The sequence below is a fragment of the Falco biarmicus genome, chromosome 1 (assembly GCF_023638135.1).
Source record: "Falco biarmicus isolate bFalBia1 chromosome 1, bFalBia1.pri, whole genome shotgun sequence".
NCBI lineage: Eukaryota > Metazoa > Chordata > Aves > Falconiformes > Falconidae > Falco > Falco biarmicus.
In genome coordinates this window covers 10497000-10514507 of record NC_079288.1, presented here as the reverse complement: position 1 = coordinate 10514507, position 17508 = coordinate 10497000, and the positions used below count along the sequence as shown (strand labels likewise).

At 59.2% G+C, this 17508-nt stretch overlaps 1 protein-coding gene across 2 annotated transcripts in view; it reads right to left on the bottom strand.

The window, feature by feature from the left end:
* The window catches only part of NTN1 (netrin 1), a 103050-nt gene extending 88379 nt beyond the window's left edge, over positions 1–14671 (bottom strand). For both annotated transcript variants that reach the window (XM_056324135.1, XM_056324146.1), the window contains exon 1: positions 13304–14671. In XM_056324135.1, coding sequence (XP_056180110.1) covers positions 13304–14327 — 1024 coding nt within the window. In that variant the 5' untranslated portion in view covers positions 14328–14671. The remainder of the gene's footprint in view (positions 1–13303) is intronic.
* Positions 14672–17508: the final 2837 nt, after the last annotated feature.

Below are 17508 nucleotides of genomic sequence, written 5' to 3'. Positions count from 1 at the left end.
ACCTGAGCAGGGCTGAGCCTGAGCTGCAGACTCTTTCAGCAAGCACATGAAACCAGGCTCCAGGACTATGTCTTTTGGCACACCAGGCTCTAAAACACCCGCCACGGGCTGGCTCTGTCATGCCAAACCTGCCTCACTTTGCTGCAGTCTGTGACCTGTTCAACACAAACCGTGTGGGTGCTGAGCACCCTCCACAGCACCTGAAGCTGATGGAGCCCTACGGGCTAAGAGCTTAGCTCCTTCCTGGCCCAACTTGCTACTTCTTAGCCTGAAAAATGCCATTTTTTTTCTGTGTGCATGAAAGAGCAGGACCCCTCCCCTCTCCTTGCTGAGAGCAGCAAGTGGAGAAAGCTCTGAGGAAGCCCAACAGCAGCGAAGGGACCCTACAGCCCTTCCAACCCCCCCTTGCGAACACGGGGCAACCTGTGGGAAACCGTTGGGAGATGGCCGAGTGCCATGGCTGAGCCCCTTTGCTGCAAACGGGAATTCATTTGCATGCCAAAGTTGTAGTCGGGCACTTTACAACACGGTGCAAGCATATAAATGTATTTGAATCTTCAATATCGCCCAGCCATCATCCAGCAGCGCGCTCCCCTTGGAGCAAATCCCTCCAGCAGGGCTGGTGGAAGAGGGTCCCAAATAAAAGATGCCCAAATGAAACCTGGGGTCCCAAGGGCAGCAAAACGATGGAGAGCTGAAACGCACCAAATTCAGGCACATGGCGTATCTGCGGCGGAGTTTTTCCAGCCAAAAACATGCGTGCCAGCGACAACAGGAAACTCGCGGGCTGTGTGACAAGTGTTGTGGCCTCTCCTTAGCTCTCTTACTGCCTCAATGGGTCCCGGGTGACTCTGCAATCAAGGTCCCATTCAAGTCAGGAAGAGTCGAATCCCGGGGCTATGTGTTAGGCCAGCTCTTTCCACTTCTCTTTCAGTTCGTGGACACCTATAAATTTTCCAGGGACAGTGGTACAGTACATGCCTCCGCTACAGCCACTTCCACAAACTCCTTAAAAGTAGTCCAGGACCCTGAGAAATTCATTATATTAAGCAATTAACAGTGATGCGTGTGAGTTCATGGACCTCCTCGCTGCCAAGGACTAGAGTACAAACTACATCACCCCTAGTCAAGGCAAGCGAGTCAAATTATTGGCGACAAATACATTTATTCCAAATGTCGACCCACTTTACATTCCTTTATTTAACACAGCTGCTCTAAAGCAGTGCCGGAATAAAGGGAAAATAAAGTCTGAGTCTCCATGCCTCCCTGGTTCTCTCAGCAGAGCTGGCTGAATTCTTGTTGCTATTATTAGTGTTACGATTGTTGTTGTTATTATTATTGTTATGATTATATGCATTTCATTCTCCTTTGGGTAATGAATAATTTATGACTCTGTCTCGATCCCCTTTCAATGGATTCACTATCCAGGGAGACTTGCTGAATAATTTGGATCATTCGTTTTCAAGTGCATGGGCTGCCGACAAATTGTTCGCTTTTCATTACTGGGGACATTCATTGGTCACCCAAATCAGGGGATTTCTTTGGTCGCCCCAAGCACGTGATGTGCCGTCTGGGGTTTTGTCGGGATTTTTTTTTTTTTTGATTGGGTGAAACTTTGTGAAGTGGAGACTAACAAACAGTTCACTTGGGGGGCTGGATTTCTGGAGAAATCAGTTTGCCAATTTTTGTGAGCATTTGATGGTTTTGCAGAGGCTTGTGAAAAGTAAATCCTACGGAGCATATTAAGCATTATTTAAGGTTTTAAAGGTGTCGCTATTTTTGCCATTTTATTTGATCAAAACTGCTATGCAGCTGATTATTAAGTTTTTGCTTACTCAGTGCTAACCAGAGAAATATTGTGGTATTAGCCTTGCTTCTTTGTCTAAAATCCTGGGGTCAAGGGAATTTTCAGGAAGCTTGCATTTGGGGATCTTTTTGCTCTAAAACCAAATGAGCGCCTGTATTAACCTGGCTGTGTCCACCAGGGCTGGTTTTAGGACCTGGCAATTTCCTGATCCTGCAGGCATGGTCCATCCCACTAAAGAAGCATCCCCCCAGCCCTGGGCAGGCTCTGAGTCCCACGGACACACACCCCTGGGCACGCACACGGTGCAGAGAGGAAGAGCACTGTTCCTCGCTCTGCTGCTGGACCACGGGATGGAGACGGCTGACACATCACCACTGGCATCCGCAGTTTGTCTGGGAGGTCCCCGCCTGGGCAAATCTCCGCAGATTTGCTGCCAGCTCCATGAAAATCATCAGAAGACGCCACGCTCAGCTGCTAACAGAGTTAAATCCAGGTTCGCCTGGGAATTAGCAGGGCTGTGTATCACCACTCCGGCTCAGACCTTCCTGGCACAGCGCAGCGTGATTGCAACCCTGTAGACATTGAGCATCCAACTCCCTGCACTATGACGGCCGCAAGGGACAACCTGATGGTCCCCAGGGCCCTGGGCTGGAGGAGCTCATCCCCTCCCTGCCCTGCACCGCCTGCTGCCTGCGCTGCCTGCTTAGCCCCGATTTACGAGCAGTGTGTGAAGGACAGACATTGGGCCACTGGGCTGAACAATGTGGGAATATTAGCCGAGTTACAAAAACAAACAAACCAAACCCCGCCGGGAGCCCGTTTCATTTATCTTCTTTTGTCCAGTTTTGCTTCAGCGTGAAAGTCGCCCTTTCAAGTCCAGCAGTTGTGTTCCAGCCCCGGCGGGTAGCTGATCCAAAGCGTTACACTGAGAGCTTCCCAATGGCATGTTTGCACAGTTCAATTCATTTCTAAATATTCAGTGGCGTTTCCCTCCCTCCTACCCTCCCAGGACTTTTTGCCCAAGAGCCGAGGGTGTAAAGTACAGGGCCAGGGATACTGGTGCACAGAGCCTTTGTGTGCAAACACAAGCTGCTGTTTGTATTTGCCTTCACACTGTCAGAGCTCAATTGTGTGCGATGCAATACTGGCTACCAGTCTGCTTTCAATATCCGCTCGGCCATCCCCGCTGCCAGAGAGACGCTCCCCCTCCCTGGCCGCTTTGAAGCAAAGTGATTTAATTTCATGAGACTTTCGGTAATCATGTTACAATCTCCAACATTAACCAGAACTGACTCCCTATTGCAAAAGGGCGGGCGAACAACGGAGTAAACAGCCTGGCTCAGGACAGCCTGCAACACCAGAGGAAGGCAAAATGCACGACGGCTGCCCGGCTGGTTCCACGCCGCTTATCAGATCAGGCTGGAAAACAACAGCCTCTTGCCAGCACCAGGAGGGAGCAGCCGGCTCCGACCATCCCAAGGATGCTCTACGGGCTGCTCTGCTCATCTGCTGCACCACTATGTCTGATTTTTAAAACCTGACCTTTTTCTCCTGTGTTCCGTTTACTGATCCCTCTGTCACATTCCTCAGGACTGGATTTGCTTCTGGGAGAGGCTCCTTCTGGTTATGCATTGCTGCATGCTGCAGCGGCCAGGGGTCCAGGAAGAGCAAGAGTCTCCCTGCACGGAGAGTGGGGTCTAGGGTGGATCTAGCAATGAGAAGAAGAGGCTGAGAACAGGGAGATTCAGCTCACTTGCCTGCACTGTCTCTCCTTCATCCCTCCTCATCCCCCTGCAAGCATGGCTCAGCTCTTCCCAGAGCATCATACACTAAACCCTGAAGGAAAGAACTGGGGCTGCGAGCACAAACCAAGGTGCTGCACCAGGCTGCCGGGCACTGGGCAATCCCCAGTGGGTATAAAAAAAAAACTTTTTCTGCTCAGATGCTCTGTCCTTGATGTCTCCATCCACGCCTAAGACCGACCCTAAATACCTGGACAGGTAATAGCTGACATTAAAGGACATTAATTCACCCCACAGAGCTTCCATGAAAACAGTCAAACTCAGTCAAAACGATGTACAGATCACAATGATCCACGCGGTGCTGCGGAGTGCAGCCTGGTAGGATCTGGGTGATGGATGGCTCTGAAATGCCACGGGGAAAATTACATGGACTCCTCATCCACCTTTCCATCCAAATCTGTGAACTTGGAGTACACAGGCATGTGTAAAGATGGTGATCGGGGACAGAACAGCTGGGCTTCGCCTCGCACAAGCTGGGAGCTCACAGACCCAGCACAGATATGGCACGCAGCCCGGAGAGCGAGTATGCGGAGCGGGGACTGCTCAGCCAGCAGCTCTTCTCCTGCATTTCTTCTCTAATTCCCACCTGGGACAGGGAGGGAAAAAAATCCCCCCAGTCCCTAGTGCCCTGAGAAACTGGGGAGTGTCCTTCCCACTCTATCATGCACCAGTGTCAAAACTGTGTCTACTTCTCCGCCATCAGAAAGTGTTTCCCATCCCAGCAGCTGCCCGCAGTGGGTCAAAAGGAATAAAAGGACAAATGCGCAGAGCCTGGCTGCTCACAGCCTGCACCAGTCCCTTGGCTGCTTCTGCCCCTCATGTCATTTTTACCCATTTCTAGGTGAATTTGGGGGTACTGAGTGTAGGCTCCTGGCTCTCCACCCTCCTCTCCCCAAACAAGGTTGATGCAGCAGCTCAGACCCTCAGGCAAGGATCCCCAAGGCTGCTCACCCCCATCCACACTGGCATCCCCACCCGCCTACCTGCACAATCTCTCTCTCTCTTGCATTTTTGGCAATTTTTGGCAATTTTCTCGGTTTTGGCAGAAGATGGCAAAGGTCCCCTGGGCTCATCCTTTACCATTACCAGCTCCTCCATCCCCAGGGGCACACCACTGGAGTGGGGCTGGGAGCTGCGGCTCCCCACATAGCACCCCGGGGCATCCTGTCCCTGCGCCAGGCTCAGCACGAAAGGGGATCCCTCTCTGGCTGATGCCACAACCTGGGTGACAATGGCCAGGGGGCAAAGCCAGAGGTGCCTTCCAGCCTATAACCTGCCGTGAAATAATTTAAAAAGACCCTGCGCTTATAGGAGAAAGTGAAAAAGAGGTTTTTTCCTTCCCCAGCTTCCAACCCTGTATCAAGGAGGGCGATGCAGATATGATTTTCAACCCGCCCAGCATACACAAGACAATTTGAAAAAATTTGAAAGGAAAACTTCTGCCTGCACCCCCCCACTCTCACAGCTGTGCGTGGGACATGAAGCTGGGCTCTTTCCCTATCTATTGTTTTCTTTGCCTCCTGCTCTCCCCAGCGATGCAGCAGCCACAATGCACAGGTGCATGCTGTGAGCAGCAGCAATTTTGTGCCTAGTTTGCGCTGTTGATGCAGCAGACCCTCCAGATCCAGCTGAGACCTTGGGGTGCCCAGCACCATCCCCACTGAGCCCCAGGATGAACCAGTCTCTCTGGCCCCATTACTCCATCAGTTTTTAAACTCCAGTCTCCACTAAAACCAGTGCTGTTCAAAATAAATCCATAAACCAAGTTTCCAGCCGAGCTGTGTGCCCCCTCCACCCCCGACCCACTGCCGACACGGGCGCTCGTGCTCTCCCAGGTTAGAACCTGTTTCTTGAGCATCTGCTAAAAAAAGGGAAGATTTCCGCGTCTCCCCCCAAGTTAATCCTCTACCTTCTACTGAGCCTAACGCAAACTCCCAGCTGGCGTGTGCCTGAGCCCTTCGTGCTGCTGATCTCTGCCGTAAACATGGGCTGCTCCCAGCTGGGACACGAGCGAGAGCAGCCAAGCCCCCTGCCCCGGTCCCCCAACAGCCTCCACGGCTACACCAGCTCAGCGCAGGGAAAGCCTCCCTGTCTCCTTATCAGTCCCCAGGGCACCCTAATTCCCCGATAACTGGAAGCTGTTATACAGATACCTTTTTAAAAGCCTGCCTGTCACTTCAGCCGGGTCCCAGCCATCAGGGGATGTTGTGGAGCGTCGCTAGTGGGGCTGAGGCACTGCCACCGGACAGAGCTGGGTTTGCACCGGGTGAGGAGCTGGGCTGTTTCTTTCCCAGCTGTGCTTTGATCCCGGCTCCAGCGGAGAGCGGTGTTCCCCCTAACCCCGGGCTGCAGCGCCAGGCTGAGCCCCGCAGCCGTGCCAGGCGTCCCGGCTCTGCCACACTGCCTTGCGGGAAGCAGCAGGGATCTGGCAGGGATGCTCGGGGAGGGGAGCTCGGGTTATGCAAAGGAAATGTCCCCCGCTGATTGCAGTGGCAGAGGCCAAACGGCAGCCACCGCTCTGGAGACACCCTGGGGACAAGGCAGATGTGACTGCCGGGTTCCACCACGGCCGAACCCTTCTCGCAGATCTAAGCCGCCTGCACAGGTTGATCCTGGCAGCAAAACTTCTACCTCCCCTGTTGCTGCTTGAAAAATCAAGGGGACCTGTTTGGTGCAACTGTGAACATGCCGCAAATAAATAGTCTGGGTAGGGTCGAGTCGGGGGGCTGTGAATGCCCCCCCCCGGCCCCCCCTCATGCGCTGAGGGCTCAGCCCTGCCGTGCCGAGGGCTGGTGCATCCAGCACTGCAGGCAGCTGCATCAGTGCTTTCTAGGAAAGGTTGGATGTGGTATTTTGTGGATCCTGGGGCTGGTTTGAGTTTATTTCTGCCATTTGACAGCAACACGGGGGAAAATGCTGCACCACCTCTGCAATGCTATGAAGGTAACTAGCTGGTTCCAGTTGTCCTGACTGAAGAACTTTCACCCTGTATGTCGCCCAAGGCAAAACTCACGGGGGAAGAAACTCAGCACCCCAAAATCCTCCAGAAGGTCCCCAGGAAAACTCTGCTTGCACAGCCCAACCCCAGCACACAATAGCCCATAAAAGGCACAAAAGCCTCCAAAATCACTGTATCGAAAAGCAGGGCATCCCAAAAGGGAGGCAGGAGAGACCGAGGGCCAAAGAAGACAGCACCCCTCCATGGTCAGAAAGCCTGTCCCCCATCCGCAAGGATGAAAGGGGACATTACTAAGGAAATAAAGAACAGGGTTGTGCATCCCAGCTGCCCCACTTCATGGGCCAGGTAGGAAAATTTGAACCCCAGGAGTGCTTTCATAAGCAGGATCCCTAGAGGCAACGAAGATTTAAGAGCCCACATGCTTCTTGCTCCATCCTCGGAGAGGCAGCACGTCCCCCCGGGTGGTCACAGGGAGTTTGCTGAAGCGAGGACAGCGTAGGCTGAATAAGGATGACATGCTTTGGCCCAGAAAGATGAGGGCAGAGATTAGCTGTGGACAAGCTCAAGGGAAGGCAAGTGTCCAACCCAGAGTGCCAAGCCTGGTTTTGTTTTAGCCTTAACTGCGCTTTTTTGTTTGTTTGTTTGTTGGTGTAAAAACCTTTCTGTTGGAAATCAGTTTAACTTTAAGCTTCCTGAGAATAAAAGCCTGTGAGAAAGCTCTACCCATGCAAGGCCCCCTTGGGAGGCTACAATGGGAGTCTCAGTATCTTATGGGCCCATATTTCTATGGCTACAGCACCCACCTGCTCAGCAATACAGTGTTACCCACAGCTTGTGCAATTCCGCACGCAGAACAACCCGCCGAGAGCTGCACCAGCTGGGGTGCAAAGGACTTGCATCTCCTTGGACAGCACATGGTGCCATGAGAGGTCCTGCTCGCACAGGGTCTGTTCCAGCTGCTGGCTGGTGCCATGTCACTGGTGAAGCTGCCCCACTCGCAGTGTGTCCTGAGACGCAAGGATGCTGATACTGCTTCATGCCTTTCTTACCCCAAGTCCAAAGTGTTTTGCACAGCCCACCTTTACTCTCTATCAATGGGGAAACTGAGGCACAAGAAAAGACTGGATATCAGAAATTGTGAGTATGCCTAATATCATCAGAAGATAATGGGCAGTATCACCACACAGCAGCTCCAAAATGCACCCGCCAGCCTTGCCTGGCTGGCTCAGTCTAGAGACGTTGTGCTGTGCTGCCACAGCAGCGTCCACCTCTGGCAGAGGCTATTGCACCCTGGGGATCCAGCAGGGACACCTTGGAAGTCCTGCTCAGAGCCTGTTTGCTCAGATAAGAAATGCTGCTGCTTTACAAGGCGAGAAGGGATGCTTGCATCCTTCCCCATCCCTCTGGAAGATATATGGCCATAAGCTGGGTGAACACTGGGGACGTTCAGACCCTCCTTCTCACAGAGGGATGTGCAGAGCCATGTAAGTGCTCTGTCTGACTTGCATCCTTCCACAGTGACCAGAACAAAAGGGAAAGAGGGTACAATGGATGTGCCCTGCCGGATCAGCTCCCTGCCGTCTCTGCTGGTCCTACCCACACGGCACTCCCCACTCTGCTGCAGAGCCCTCTCCCTTTGTCCTCCTCTGAGATGGACCATTTGCAAAACCCTGAATCACCACAGGAGAGGAGAAGATAGAAAGGACATCTTCCACCAGCCCAGTTCTCCCTGGTGGGTCTCAGCCAGTGTGAACCGTTGTCACCTGTCGGTGGCCCGAGGACTTGCCCTGACTCCTGCTCATCTGTGTGGTCCTGGGGTGCCCCGACCCTCCAGACAGGCATCGGGGGCTGCTAGCCCAGCCGAGCAACAGCTGCAGGCATGCTCCCGTGGGCCCGAAGCCATCAGTCACCACCAGCCTGACTCCTCGTGCCATTCAGAGGCCAAGGGCAATGGGAAGGAATCATCACTACCCACACCCCACTGTGCCAAACCCGGGGAAAACAGTTACAGATGGGATGAGAACCACGAAGGCTTTTTAAGTGGAGATGATTAATGCAGGCTAAAAGAAAGGGATCACTTATTTAATAAGGGACACCAGGAACTCCCTGAGATGAAATCCCACAGTCCTTAAATCCCTCTGCAGGACCAGAGTGAGAGAAGCACGCCGCTGTGGAAGGGTTTGCTTTCCCTGGTTGTGATGAAGATGAAGGGCAGCCCACTGGTGGTTTGAGTGAGCACTGCCCTGCAGATACCTCCCCGGACCACCACCGAGATGATGAAGCCCCAGGTTTGCATGGAAGGAAGTTTTTCATCGGGAGTTTTGGCAGGCTGTTCTCTAGTAGTTCCTGCTCCCCTCCTTGTCTGAGCTGAGTTTCCTTTTAGCAGGAGGAGAGAGTTGCTCAGAAATTGCTTTGACATGAGACACATCCCAGCCTGGGAACCCTAGTGCAGCACACACCGCTGAGCAGAGGCTGTCTAACACCAGGCTTCACGTGCGGCTTGTGCCAAATCCCCTATCTGAAAACACAATATGTTTCCTTTCTCTCGCTGCAGTCGCACTTGTTATTGTTAAACACTCTCTAGGCATCACATAGGGCCAAAATCCGAGAGGCACCCAGCACCTGCAAACACCACTGACGTCAGGCACACGTGCAGGTGCCGGGTGCATCTCCCAGTCCCGCAGGGAACGGGCTATGCAGCACCAGAGCCGGCACTGGGAACGGAGCCTGGAGGTCATTCTCAAAGTGCCTGTCAGTGGGCTGCAGCCTGGGTTTGGCTACTAGTGCTTTCTCCAGCCACGGCAAATGCAAAAGTATTTTATGCAAACTAAAAGGAGTATTCAAAAGCAGTGCTTGCCTGTGTTCATTGCCAGCACTCAAACAGCATCGCGGTTTGTGAAAAATTGTGGAGTGGTGTCGACTGCATTTTATTGATACCGTGAAATCTGGTTGAAGCCCCTGCCTGCGTTTTCATGTGTCCACACAAGCTCACCAGCAGTTGAGCTCTGACAAAATTTTAGTTCAGGCCTTTTCCAGCTGCAATCTTCTCTCACAGGGGAGCTGGAAGCTTCATCAGGACAAACTGGGTTGGAGACACGGGGCTTTGGGCTGGACCAACGCTGAGCAAACGGAGCCAGCCTGGCGACGCTGGAGAGAGGGAGGATGGAGAACAGACCTCCAAGCTTGTCTCCAAGCTGTGTCCTCCCTGGAGCATGTTAGCTCCCAGGCGCCCGGCCAAAGGCAGACAGTAAGGCCAAGCTCTATGTGGATGAGTTATTTGCCAGGTAAAGTTGATGGGAACCTGAATCTATGAAAAGCTCTGCTGGCTGGGCTCCTTCTGCAGGAGCGGGTCCCTGGAGAGCATCTCCTTGGGCCAGGCCCTGTGCTCTCCGTGTGCGGTGCCTGGGCTCTTGCAAGCAGCAAGAAGTGATAAAGAAAAATTAGATCTGGCTGACGAAAAACGTTCCCGTGGGAATTTTTGACTTTTTGTCAGAAACTCCAGCGCGTTTCTTTTTCAGCCCCAAATAAGCATGAATAGGAACAAAGATTCGGTTTTGGCAGGGAGAATGGGCTTACCAAAGAAAACACCCAAATTTTTAAGCAAAGCAGACACATTCTATGATTTTTCTCTCTGGTTGAAAAAAAAAAAACACAACAAATTTCCAGAAAAAAGAGCAAATTCTGTGAAAAAATTGTAAACGCTTCTCACTTGGGGAAAATTCAGCCATTTTGGCTAATTCACCCACCCTCTCATCGGTGCTGCTCAGGAGGGTCTGGCCACCTCTGGCTTCCCTCTCCAGCGGCTGAAGATCCCTCCAGCGTGCAGCCAGCACCATCGCCACCGTCACGGCTGGTCCCCTGCCACTGCCCGGGGCAGGCTGGGTGCGCAGCCCTCGGGTGACCGCAAAGCCTGACTTTCCCTCTGGATTTAGGAGAGAAAGCGGGGTGGGCCGATGGTCATGAGCAAGTGGGTGGGAGCTGAATAGGGTTATTGTGATCTTTATCTAGGGGGATTATTCCAGGCAGTGTGGGCTTGGCATGGCGATGCAGTTGTTTGGCTGTGCTTGGTTTTGCAGCCTGATAGGTATGGCCCCTGTGAACGTGCGGCAGAAACGGGCTGGGGAAAAACTATTTTATGGTAGCTTCATCCTTGTAAAACGTTCACTTCCCAGCAAAGTCGGCACAAAAAAGGAAAAAAAAACCTGAGTGATTTTCATTTGCAGAAGTCTGACGCGGCTAGGAGTGTGCATGGGCTGAAATGCAAAGCCTGGCACAAAAGTGACACGTTTTACTGGAAACTGGGAACTGTTTCCTTTTTATTGGAAGTAAATTGGAAAGGAGAAGGATGGTAAGTGCACAGGGCCAGCACAATAACTCAACAGAAGCGTTTTCAGGAGCACTTCAGGGCCCTGTGGCGTAGACCAAAGGGTCCAACAGCACCCGAGATCGCACCCAATTTTATGGCATCGCTGACAGCGGTAACTTTTTTTCTGCACGCAGGGAGCTCGTCCCTGCTTGTGAGATGGGACCTTGGCATGGGGGGAGCAGAGCCCCCCTGCTCCCCGGGACCCGCTGCTGAGGAGGAAGCAGCGCTGGGGAATGGTCGAGGTGCGGAGCCCCGGCCCCGCGCGCTGCCTGGCGGGGGGACCCCGACAGGACGGAGGGAAAGCAAACGCGGAGCTAAAGGCCGGCTCGGCGCTGTGAGCACACCGGGGCACACCGGGGCACACCGGGGCTAAAGGCCGGCTCGGCATTGGGGGCAAACCCGAGTGGCCCCCGCCGCCCGCCCGCCCCCGGGAAAGGGCATCTCCCCTCCGCGCCCGCTCCACCCCGACGTGAACCGCAGCCCGGCGGGGACCAGCTGCTCCGGGACCCCCGCACCTTCCCCCGGGGCCAGCGGGCCCCTTCTCCCCGCCAGATAACCCAAGCTTGGCCGTGCCTCCGTGTACGAGGCGCCGGCGAAGAAATTGCGCTCTGCAAGGGACACATCTGATTGTGATTTGGGGGGGAAAAATAGGAGAAGGGAAAAAAAGAACAAAAGCCCAACCCCGGCCGCTCGGCGCGGTTTTTTTCCTATCGTCGGAGCTGTAAAGATTTTGGAAGACGGGGCCGTGTTTTCCATGTAAACAAGGCGGCGGCGGCGGCCGGTGCTGCGCTCCGTGGGGCCAGCGGGTCCCGGCGCGGAGAGCCGAGCCGAGCCGAGCTGAGCCGGGCCGGGGCGCATCCCAGACCCCAGGGCTGGGTCACTCCCAGCCGCCAGCACACGGCTGATCCCCGGCCCCCTAAACGACAGCGAGGAGGGGACGAGCAGCGCACGGGGGTCCCGCTGGGGAGGAGGGGATGGAAGATCGGGGTGAGCAGTCGGCGGGAAGTGCGAGGACTCAAGGGGAAAAACACCCCGAACCCTTCGCCCTTGCACCCCGGGCAGAGGTGAGGGACGCCCCGTTTCCCCTCGGGGACAGCCCGCCGGCTGGGGCTCGCTTATAGCCAGGACGGCGCGGGTTCCGCGTCCGAGAGGGAGCGAACCGGCTGCTCCCCGGTTGTCATTTGGCCTTGGGGCTCGTTCAAGTCCCCACAACGCCGCCACCGCCCCCGGGGCCGCCCGCACCCCCTGGAGACGCAGAGACGGGAGCCGCGGGCTGTGCCGAGCTGCCCTCCTCGGCGCCCGGCCGCCTTCTGTCTCCGAGAAGGACCAGAGCCCGTCCCGTCCGGGCACAGAGCCTCCCGGGCGAGCTGGGGGCTTTGCGGAGGGGCTCAGGCGGTGTCCCGGGGCAGGGAGCAGGGCTGCCGGCGACCTCCCGGATCCCCAGACCGGGCCGCGCTCTGTGCGCTGCGGGAGCCCCGGCCGTGAGCTGCCGGGGGCGGCAGACCCTTCCCAGCCAGCCAGGGCTCCCCAGCGCTTCCCCGGACACGAGCGGTGTTTTCCCGGTCTCCTCAGTGTCCCTTCTCCCTGCGCCGGAGCGCCTTGGTGTCCCCTGCCCCGCGCTTCCGCGTCTCCTCCGTCCCCTGCCCCGCGCTCCAGAGTCCCCCGGTGACCCCTGTCCTGCGCTCCCGGGTGCCTTGGTGTCCCCTGCCTCGCCCCCCCGTGTGCCTCCGGTGTCCCCCTTCCCACGCCTTCGGGGCTCTCGGTATCCCCTGCCCCAAATTCCTTGTGCCTCGCGGTCCCCTGGCCGGTGGTCCCCGTTCCCCGTGCCCCCTGCTCTGCACCGCGGGGTCCCTCGGCGTTGTCACCAGTGAGCTCCCGGGTGCCTCAGTGTCCCCCGCCTTGCGCTGCCGGGCGCCTCGGTGTCCCAGCCCCTGCGCTCCCGAGTGCCTTCACATCCCCTGCCCCGCGCTTCTGGGTCCTTCAGTGTCCTCTCCTCTGTCCTGCGCCCCCGAGTACCTCAGTGTCGTCTCCCTGGTCCTGCTGTCCGTCTCCTTACGTGTCCCTGTCCCGCTTCCCGTGTCCCTGGATGTCCCTGCGCTGCGCGCCGTGTCCCTGGACGTCCCCGTGCCTTTCGCTGCCCGGCCCTGAAGGCTCCTTGCCGAGTCCCTGGATGTCCCCGTGCTTTTCTTTCCCTGTCCCTGAAGGTCCCTTGCCGGGTTCTGGATGTCCCCGTGCCTTTCGCTTCCCGTCCCCCGCCGGGTCCTTCGCTCTCCCCTCCCTCTCCCTGCCCTTCCGGGGACCTCGGCGCCCTCTCCCTGTCCTCCTCCCCGCGCCTGCCGGCGTGTCCGTGCCCGCGGCGTGGGACTCACCCACGCACTCGTTGGCCTCCCGGGCCGTCGCTCTCTGCCAGGGCCGGTCGTAGTGGAAGGGCTTGCAGCGGTCGCACTCGGGGCCGGCCGTGTTGTGCTTGCAGTCGCACACCAAACTGTCGTCGCGGTCACGGACGCAGCGCGACGCGTGGCCGTTGCACTTGCATCGCCCGCCGACCTGCAGGTCGGAGACGGCGTAGAAGTAGGAATCGCGGGCCAGCTCGGAGTCATCCTCGCTCTCGTCGCCGAAGGTGTGGAGGCGGCTGAAGGTCACCCTGATGTCGGTGGCCGTCACCCAGTCCTGCAGAACGGGCGAGTTGTCGAAGTCGTGGGCGGTGGGGCGGCCGTCCAGGGTGCTGAAGGCGATGAGGCCGCCGGAGAGGGGCCGCACGTCGGTGTGCGAGTCGGTGCAGACCGCCTCCTGCTCGTTCTGCTTGGTGATGGCGGCGCGGCTGGGCTTGTTGTACATCTTGCGGCACTGCGTGGAGTAGAACTGGAAGGGCACCCAGGTCTTGCCGTAGTCCATGGACTTGTGGATGGCCATGGACTCGGGGCGCGGCGAGCAGAACTGCAGGCTGACGTAGGTCACCTCGAATTTCTTGCCCAGGGAGAGGGTGAGGGTGACGTTGTGGGGGTACTGGACATAGCTGTCGGACTGCCAGCAGGTCAGGTTGTGCGGGTTGTTGAGGTCGGTGAGGAAGGAGGGCGGGTGGGCGCGCTTGGGGTCGGAGGCGTTGCAGAGGTGGCAGGAGCGGATCTGCTCCTCGCCCTTCTCCGTCACCACGCAGTACCGCGACGGCGGCTTCCCGCAGGTGCTCGACACCTTCACCTCCTTCCCGAAGGCCGAGTTGACGAAGTCGGGGATGCAGCGGCGGGGCAGCCCGTGCTCGTCGTAGCAGGGGTCGGGCTGAGCCGTCTGCACGGCGAACATGCTCACGCCGTGGTAGCCGCCGCGCAGGGGCTGCGCCAGCCACGCCGCCGCCAGCAGCAGGGCCAGCGGCGCCTCCGCGCCCCTCCGCGCCATCCTGCGCAACCTCCGCGCGGCGCGGGCAACCGAGGGAGCGGAGCCGCCGCTCGAGCGCGCAGCTCCGCGGGGCGACTCGGCTGAGGGAGGCGGTGCGGCGGCTCAGGGAGCGCGGAGCATCGCCCGCCTCGCGGCCAGCCCCGCGGAGAAAGGGGAGACCGCGGCGGCGGCGGCACCACAAAAGTGCGGCTGGCGGCGGGGCTGGGTCCCGCCTGCCTCCCGCCCCGGCTCTCGCACGGAGAATGACTGGCGGTCCCAGCCCCCGCCGCGTTTGAGGTCATGCTAAAGGAGTGACATCGCGCTCAAGGAACAGAACAACGACATCCACTGGCGGCTCAGCCAGACACACGCACAGGCCTCGGGGAGGGCGGGGGGGGGATGGGAGAGGGACGGAGCCCGCCCTGACACCGCGGCGATGGGCGCCAGAGCCGCCGAGGGGCTCCAGAGCCGCCCCGAGGAGCCGGGCAGGGGCCATCCTCCCCCGCCCACACCTCTGGGCCCCCGGCCGGGCCGGGGGAGGCCGCGGCTGCCCGCGCCCCAGCAGCTGACGGTGCTCCGAGGGCATGGGGCGGGCAGGAGGGGCGGGCAGCGGCCGGGAGGAGCCCCCCGCATACCTGCGGGGACGCCGAGAGCGACAGGATCGGGCCCTCTTCCATGCGGTCGCTGCTGGCCTCCCCTTCTCCGCCGGGCCAGGTAGCGCCTGACCCCCCGAGCCGGACCGCGATGGGGGCCCGGGGCAGAGCCACCATCCAGGGCGGGACCCCGTGGCCCGGGTCGCTCCCGGACACCGGCCCGCTGCGGGGGGGCTCCCCGCGGGTCTCGGCCCAGAGACTTCGCCCCGGGAAGAGAAAACCCGGTGCCGGCGAGGTTTAACCAGGGGAAGTGTCGAGTCCTCGGGCACGACACGGGAGCTAAGGGGCCTGGGGACCCGCGGCAGGTCGTGTTAGGGGGCTGATCTCCGTTTCCCCGGCGCAGCCCCAGGTCCAGCCCGGGCACAGGGGCTGCGCCGCGCCCCTTGCCGCTCTCCCTCGGTTTGCAGCTTGTCGGCGCCCCCGTTCAAGCGAGGAAGGGGTTAAAGGACAGCACTTGTCCCGCACCGGGCCATGCCCCGGCCCCGGGCTCCCGGGCGAGCAGCCCCCCGACGGCCGCCTCCCTCCTACCCCGGTGATGCCGGCCGGGGGCACCCGCTGCCCCATGGGACGGTACCGAGATCCCGGAGGGATGGTCCTGGGAGAGAGCGGAGGAGTTTCCCTCCCGCGGCTCCCGGCCGCCCTGCTCACCCCCCTTCCCTCCCGCCTTGATTAAAAGGGCACTTTTATTTTTCCAACGGAGGTGCCCTCTCTCGGAGCGCTGCCCACCCGTGTCACTCAAGCCTTGGCACGGCAGCGCCGTCCCTCCCCGGCGAGCCCCGGCAGGGCGGCCCGAGGGGACGGGGGGCTGCCTGGGCAGTGGCGAGCCCCAGGCCGGCCTCCGCCCCCTCCCCTCCGCCCGCCCCTCTCCCCGCTTTGAATTCCTTGCCACCGAGCTGAATAAAAGTGGTTGTTGTAAATTGAATTAGTGCCTGATTAATCTGCTCCCGGGCCTGCTAGCCCAGCGGGACGTCTTTGGCAATGCAACCGCCTTCCCTGCAGGGCAGCGGGGCTCTGCAGCCTCCCTGCCCCCATTGCTCCCCCCCGGATCCCCCCGACTCCCACCCCCAGCACCGCCGCTGCCGGGATTTGTTAACTCTTCCCCGGGAAACAGCCCCTCCGTCCTGCTCCCAGCGCCCTTGCTGCTCCTCTGCCGGAGGGACGGGGTGGAGGGGGGTGTCTGTGGGGATGCGGACAGCCCGGGGCTGGGGGGTCCCAGTCCTGCTGCTCCCACCCGAGCCGCCCAGGGACCCCGACGCCGCCTGGCGCACCCGGGACACACATGCACAGTCCCGGTGGATCCCAACCCCGCAGAGATTTTTCTCCCCGCTCTTGAATTGCAGCCGGATTTGCGGGGGGCGGGGGGAGTGCAAGGTGCTGCCGTCTGGCTCGGGGGGGTACCCGAAGGAGGGAGGGGGCAATTTAGACCATACTGTCCTGGACCGTCGGGGTCAGAACGGGGAAGCGGCTGCGGGAGACCCCCGGGGACGCACCCGGCATGGGATGGGATGGGATGGGATGGGATGGGATGGGATGGGATGGGATGGGATGGGATGGGATGGGATGAGACGGGGGCAGGCTGTGCCCCCTGAGCCTGCCCAGGGGACTCCAGCCGGTGAGCCCGGCGGTCCTCCGGGACAGAGCTCGCTGCCCAGCCCCGGAGCCGCCCGGCTGTACCCGAGAGCCGCTTTGCCCAGCCGGGAGCCCCAAATCCGGGCCATAATCACCCCACACACACACCGGTGCCTACTACGGGCATACCCGCTCGTCGTTTTTGAGCCCCCCGCTCTGCCCGCTCGGCGCTTCTGCTCCGGCCACGCGTGTCGGAGACCAGCCCTTCCCCGTGCGAGGCGGGACGGGGCGGCGGAAGGACGGGGCGACCGGCTCCCGTGCCGGGGGGGGACACACAGGGGGCCGGCTCGGAGCGCGGCAGGTGCCGCTGCGAGGACCAGCGTTTTTCTTGGGAAAGATGCGGTTTTGGCTCCGGTTGCCCCCGCTCCCCCGCGACCCTCTCGCAGCCCCCGGCCTCCAGAATGCCACCAGGCCCCCGGGCGCAGGGCAGGGCTGAAATTCCAGCGTTTCTTTAAAATCCGGGAGGGTTGTTAAAGGGCACCCCCTGGCCCCTGCAGCCCTCACGGTTCTATCCCGCCTCACAGCAAAAAATGGGGGTGTGGGGGTGTGTTTAAGAAAACCTGCCCCACGCTAACCTCCCTAGCCATCCCGAGGTGCTGCTTAATCCCATTAGCAGGGTGTTAATTTAACAACCATCCGGCGCTACCGGGCGCGGGGGGACGGTGCTGCCCGGCGGCCCGGGCGCGGGCTGCGGCTCTCGCCTCCCTCCTGCCCTTCTCGCTGGGTTTATTCGGCGTTTCACAACCCCCGGGGTTTGTAATGGCTCTTGCGGTCATTAACGTGATTTACTGAGGCTTTCCTCTAATTACCTCGCCCTCGAGCTATTAAATGCATGTAAGCAGCTCCGCGGGGACCGAGGGGCAGCTCCCCGAGGCCCGGTGCCGTGTCTGTCTGCCTCTCCGGGGCAGGGGGGTCTGGGG